Source organism: Eimeria maxima, genomic scaffold (genome assembly GCF_000499605.1).
Source record: "Eimeria maxima Weybridge genomic scaffold, Emw_scaff139, whole genome shotgun sequence".
NCBI lineage: Eukaryota > Apicomplexa > Conoidasida > Eucoccidiorida > Eimeriidae > Eimeria > Eimeria maxima.
The window spans coordinates 5043-11525 of NW_013564362.1; the positions used below are offsets into that span (position 1 = coordinate 5043).

The window sequence follows — 6483 nt, forward strand, 5'->3', positions numbered from 1 at the left end:
TGGCTAATGCTTTAATCATAGAGTTCATGGTTGGCAGTTCAGGCCACCTTTACCAATTTGGTTTACTCTGCGTGCTCGCATTTTGTCGTGCCTTGTGCCTCGCCCCTTGTCCTTGTCATTTTATTCTTGTGTCCTTTGCTTTTCGCCTTCCGATTTACCACAAGTTTTCCCCCCTTTGTTTGTTCTCTTTTTCTCAGTCGTAGACAGAAGTAGAGACGGTCGGCAACAATCATTCTTTCCCTGTGTGTTGTGTGTATTTAGGCCTGATGATCTGAGGCTGCGGCGTGTCGGCTTGCTTTGAAGCCTTCACACCATCTTGGCTTTTAAGCCTTCACGCCTTCTTGGAGATACACGCTCCAAAGTTTGACGAACGGTTTGCACGTTTTGGCATATGGGCGGAAGACTAATCGAACCGTGCAGTAGCTGATTTCGTCCCAAGATTATCTCTTCTTATTGATGGCGGGAGTTCATGTAGTTATATCAAATAGAGCGAAGGATTAGAACCCTCGGGGCGCGTTGACTTCGACGTATTCTCAATGAACTCTATGCGGAAAGCAGAAGTGGCGATGAAGGATGGTCCTAACGACTGGTTAAGGTGCCTAAATACTCGTTCATGCGACACCATAAAAGGTGTTGGTTCATTTCGACAGCAGGACGGTGGTCACGGAAGTCGTAATCCTCGAATAAGTGTGTAACAGTCAGTGGACAGCAGCTCTCTTGAAGGCCGTGTTGGGGCTGGGAGACCATTGGCTGCCTGCCGTGCATGCACGGCCTGCTGCGTGCTGTGAAGTGTCTTTCCGAGGAAAGAAGTACATTTTAGAATATTTGAGGGACATTATACCTTTAGTTTGCTACAACAAAAAAAAAAGCTAAACAAAGAAGCAGGAAGAAAACGGACGAGCGGAGGGGCGCTTCTGGACGCTTGAGCAGCTGCCTGTGGCTCTTCGTGAGGCCCGATGTGCCGACAGGCGTGTGTTGCTCCTGTTCGTGTTGTTGCAGGACTTCAAAGGGAGTATACACCAATAAACTCTGGTTTGTTTTGTCTCTTATTCGTTATTCTGCAAGTTGGAATGAATTTTCTCTCTCTGTGTGTCACAGAAGTGCCCTTAAAAAGCTGAACACCGCTCGCCGCTCTGCTGCACTCGCCTATGTGTGGCTTAGGTGTTTGCGGAGAGCTCCTTCCTTGTGTATTTAAGGTCAATACGAACGTGCAAATGTGAAAGAAGGGGAATATAAGGAATTATTTTTTTTCGCGGCTTGCACCTGAGCATTTTTCCTGTCGATCTTATTGTATTCCTGTCGAGCTTGCCGCCGCCAGCGAGCAGCGGGCCGTGGGCCCATAGACTACAGGCTGTTTGCCCTTGCCTTGGGCTGTATGTGGGTCTATAAAGGGTCATTAAAACCCCCAGAAAATGGAGATTGTGGGGCGTTTAGTTTTAATGGCGGTTATCTTCGTGGCGGCGACTTTAGCCTCTGGTGCGGGAACGGGTGGCGGTGCACTGTACCTGCCGGGTTACGTTGTGTCTTTAGGCGATGTACACAAGGCTGTTCCCCTCTCCAAGGTGACTATATTTGGAGGTTGTTTGATGTCTGTTTTAATTAATATCCGTCGCCGTCACCCCAAGTCTGGGGCCCCTCTTATAAACTACGAGTTGGCGGCAATAATGGAGCCATTTACCTTGCTGGGGGCAATAATTGGAGTTCTATTGAATGTAGTAATGTCAGACTTCCAAATTCTTGCTTGTCTTGTTCTAACTCTGTCTTTTACGAGCTACAAAACCTTCAAGAAAGGCCTTGCTCAGCGAGCAGAAGAAACAAGAATCTTGCAGCAGCTGCAGCAGGGTAACCAACCTCCCCCCTGCAGCAGCGACACAGAAGACGTAACCCTCAGCAGCAACACCTGCAGCGGCAGCAGCTGGGGGACATACGGGGATAACCGGTCAGAACTGCAGCAGTTGCTGCCACCTACGAAGCCGAGAGATGTAGGAGGAGGAGGACCGGCAGGAGCAGCTACTGATGCCTCTTTTTCTTCGTCTCCAAACACTCGTGCTTCCCTTGAGGTCTTGCCCCTACATGGGAACCCCCCTTCAGTGGAGTGTGCGTCTGGGGGCCCTTTGAAGCCGCTGGCGGAGACAGAAGACACGACATTGTTTGTGTCTTCGGATGGTTTATTTGGCTTGCAGGAGACTTGTTCCGTTTTACCTGTTTCTGAAAAGGATGTGGAAGAAGCGTTTTATTGTGGGACATGCAAGATTAGTGTCTTATACTTGGCTGCAGATTCTGTTGTTAATGTGTTGCTGCTGCTGCTAGCCGGGGGCCCCGTCGCAGTGCTGTGCGGCTCGCAACAGCAGCAAGCATGCATATATCTTCTGCTCTCTGTACACGTTTTAGGGACTTTTCTCTTTGCCCGCTGGCTCATTCGCCGCCGCCGCCGCATGGAACAAACCACAGGCATCACCTGCAGCAGCAGCAGCAGCAGTAGAGGGTTGGAGGAGGGAGGGCTGGGCTGGTTGACCCCTGTAACTGCGTTCGTATACCCTTTGCTGTCTATGCTAGCGGGGGTCTTGGCGGGGGCAATAGGAATAGGAGGAGGCCTAGTAAAGGGCCCTCTTCTTCTCGAGATAGGATTGTCTCCTCTTGCTGCAGTAAGCACGGCAAACTTCATGATATTCTTTACGTCCTCGGCCAACACGTTGCAATATGCTATATTAGGCAGATTAGAGTTATTGGACTCAATTTGTTTCTTCTTAACTGCATTTGTGGCGGGAGCAGCAGGATTAGGATTTGTATACCAATTTGTAAAGAAGACACACAGACAATCCTACTTAACCTTCTTCCTCTCTTTTGTCTCCGTTGTTAGCCTCGCCTCCATGCTCGGTTCCTTCGTGCACACCCACTACTTCCTTGCAGGAAAAGGAGCTAAAGTCCTTACGCTGCAAGATGCATGCAAGCAGCAGCAGCAAACTGGCACATTTCTCTTGCAACACTTCTAAACTCAACTGCAAAGCCCTCCCTCAACGAACTCTATATGTAATAAATATACATATATTACTCTTTTTGTACTTCATGCTGCTGTTGCTGCTGCTCTGTCTTCTTTTGGCTGCGCCTGTTGCTGCTGCTGTTGTTGCGCCTGCTGTTCCTGCTCTGCAGCTGGCCTGCAGGTACGAACGGGTACTCCGTAGTCCTGTTTTAGGGCAATATGATATTTCTGTGTCTCCCTCTTTTAGGAGGCAGCAGGCACAAGCAAATACAGCTGAGTGCACCGAGGGCAGCTGCCTCATGGGCAGCCGGAGAGAGACAAAGGGCAAGTGAGGGTGGAGAGAAGGAAAGGAGATGCTTAAGAGAGAGTCGAGAGATATGCAGCCTACACACAGGAGGCGCGCAGCGTAAACGTAATAATATTAAGGCACATATAAGGCGCCCGTAGCTTTGGCTGCAGAGAGGCAGCTAGCTGTACAGCCACAGCATCCGCACTAAATTGTAGACCCTAGAGAAGAGATGGGCAGGGGAGAAGCGACAATGTAAAGTTCTAAAACGCCCTTAAGTGGGGCTGCAAACCCCAAGTTGAGTGTACATACACTGCACTGAGGGGAGCCAGAATTCATGCTCCTGCCGCAGCACGCAGTCGCTGCTGCTGCTATGTCAGGTGGTGACACTTGCGGCGACAGTAACGGTTAGTGGAGACCATAAAAAAGGGTATATATTGCTACTGGTCAGGTGGAGATGACCAATTGTGACGAAAGGAATTCGAAGACGAGACGGCAGCAGCCTGCATTCTCCTGCGCCTTAAGGCAGAAGAGAACGGCCCATGTGTATGTGTGTCTCTAAACTGCAGCAGCACGCCGCAGAAGCAGTGTCTCTAAACCGCATGTCGCGGCGCCTAATCCCTAAGAGGAGGAATTAATGAAGATACTGTCTCCTTCCTTTAAGCTTGCATTGCTCGAGTGCTTGCGCTGTCTGCGTACCTCTGCCTCGATATAAAGACACCAGCGCAGCACAGACTCGCGGGGGCTAGAGAGACAAAGGGGGCGGGAGAGGAAATCCAATATAGGAAGACAGAAAAGAGACAGCACGCAGCCGCTGCACGGAGGGGAGGCAGAAATGGACGGGAGGAGGCAATGCCGGATAGAAATAATCAGACAGAGCGGCGACAGACAGCAGGCAAGGAGGGAACAAAGAAGAGCACGTGCGCCTCAATAGCAAACGAAGCGACGCAGCTGCGTGCTAAAACCCCTGTTACAAAAGCAAGTATGCAGGGACACTAAAGCAGCAGAGACAATAAAAAAGGCAGCGTAAACTAGCCCCTCGCAGTGTTTGCTACCCCCTGCCACCAGCTCAACGACTCCGTCCTGAAGGCGCACAAACAAAACCCAAACCCTACATAAAAGAAAGAAAGATGGACGTGGGGGCGCACACGCCACCAACCATGGATCCTTAAACCTATAGCCCCACGGAATCTTACACACGAGACCGAGCACAAACTGCTAAGGCTTTGACTCCCTCCCTGGTGGCAGTTTGTGCTCGAAGACTTAAACACTAAACCCTAAACCGAATCAGACTCAGGAGGCCCATAGGAAAACTCACAATGATCCCCCAGGCCGCCACCACCGTCACAAGGGACACGATGAGCGCTGCAGCAAATGCGCAAGACAAAACCTAAACCCTTAGCCCTAAACACCAAAGCCCTGAGCTGCTCGAAGCACTAAACCTTGCCCATGTGGCGCTGCTGTTGCAGCAGCACAGCCGAAGATGAGGCCATGCGCGTCGACGCCTTGGGCTGTTGCTGCTGATGCTGCTGTTGTTATGACTACTGCAGCTCACTGGGGTAAATGGTGAGTTTGTGTCCCTGCCTCTCGACAAACTTCAGCAGAAACGTTAGCAGGAGACCCACAAACAGCATCAGGCCGTAGCCTTGCAGCTGCTCGAGGGTTTGGGGCCCCGCTAGAACTTCTACAGCCACGTCCTGTAAGTACACCGCAGCAAAGGCAGAATGTGCTGCATGCATGCAACCGGACGCGCAAACAAGGTACACGCAAAAGCAAGGCCAACAAGCCACAAACGGAGGGGAACCCTAAACACATCCCAGAAAACGGGAAGGTGGCACAAAGAAGACAACGCAGACAGACAGCACGTATGACAGCACTAGGAACAGACAAATGAGCAACTAGACAAACCTACAAAGAAGAATTGAGACAGAAACAAAGCCAAAAAAAAAAGACAATCGACAAGTACACAACCCAATCCTCTTCTGTACAACCCTAGGCCCTAAACCCTAGCACCTACCAATACACCCCACAGGGTAACGAGCATCACGAAAGAGAGAAGTAGAGCTGCGCCTCCCACGCACACAACGAAAACCGAACCCTAAACCCCAAACCCTCGCAGCCCGTGAACCCCAAAGACGAGACGCAGCAGAGAGTCTACCGCCTGATCCCCTAAACCAAAAACCCTAATCCCCAATTAGCGCACCTACGAAGTGAAGGACAGCGGAGGCGGTGGTTTTGAGCTGAGAGTTAGGGTTCCCTGTGGAGTGAATACGGCCTATGGCTGCCAGGAGAGCTTGTCTTTTAAGGACAGCAGTCAAGCTGCAGCTGGTGCTGCTGCTCGTGCTGCAGTGAGTGCTGCAACTGCTGCCGCAGTTGCTGCCGCAGCTGCTGGTGCAACTGCTGGTGCAACTGTTGGTGCAGCTGCTGGTGAAGTTGCTGTTACAACTGGTGCTGCAGTTGATGCTGCAGTTGCTGCTGCTGCTGTTGCTGCTCAGCCCCAACGGCTGCTCAGGGTCCCCCCCCATGCCATAAAACGAAGGCCCGCGCCCTGCGGGGCAGGGCACAGCGACGGCGACAGACGTCTCCTCTGTTGCAGTCGAGGCAGCACTGCATATAACTATCTCATTACCTGAAGGAGTGCTGCTAAAGCAGAGACAGCGCTGCGGTTGGGGTCCCCCCCGGCTTGTCTCGGGGGGAATACCCACGTCTACACCAATAACTGCAGACACAGCAGCAGGAGTAGCAGCATTTGTTGCTGCTGCTGGTGGTTCTGCTTCTGTACTGGCTGCTACACCGCAGCAGCATGGCGGGGACAGCCACGCCTTGTCCGGGGGCACTGCTCCATCTGCAGTCATTATGACAGCTCAAGAGACAATAAGGAGCCGCAGAGGCCCCACACCGCGAAGCTGCAGACGCCGTGCTAAGTGCCAACGCTGCTGCTGCTGCAATCTCCTCTGAGTTCCTGCTAGGAGCCTTTCTTAGGCCGCGCACAGAAGGCACGATTGCGGGCCCAGGGCCCCCCGAGCGGCCTGCAGGCAGTTGCGGAGGAGGATATCGGAATGGAGTGGATCTGCATAAGGCTGTTAAGTCGAAGGCGAGACGAAGAGAGGGAGAAATGGGATGTAAGGGGAGAAGGGTGGGGGGCCCCAGGGCTCTCCTGCCGCGCCCTATTCGTGCTGCAGACTAAAGGCATATCGGTGTCATTAAGCTTGAGAAG

At 52.0% G+C, this 6483-nt stretch overlaps 2 protein-coding genes across 2 annotated transcripts; one reads left to right on the plus strand and one right to left on the minus strand.

Moving 5' to 3' along the window:
• Positions 1 to 1412: 1412 nt before the first annotated feature.
• Positions 1413 to 2993, plus strand: EMWEY_00016850 (hypothetical protein, conserved; the record flags this gene model as incomplete). Its single annotated transcript, XM_013479803.1, has 1 exon — positions 1413 to 2993. The coding sequence occupies one exon, from the start codon at positions 1413 to 1415 to the stop codon at positions 2991 to 2993; it is 1581 nt and encodes a 526-aa protein (XP_013335257.1).
• Positions 2994 to 4297: 1304 nt separating this feature from the next.
• On the minus strand, positions 4298 to 6121 carry EMWEY_00016860 (hypothetical protein, conserved; the record flags this gene model as incomplete). Its single annotated transcript, XM_013479804.1, has 5 exons — positions 4298 to 4349; positions 4550 to 4631; positions 4822 to 4963; positions 5284 to 5330; positions 5470 to 6121. 5 exons carry the CDS (start codon positions 6119 to 6121, stop codon positions 4298 to 4300), a joined length of 975 nt encoding a protein of 324 aa, XP_013335258.1.
• Between the last annotated feature and the right edge of the window lie 362 nt (positions 6122 to 6483).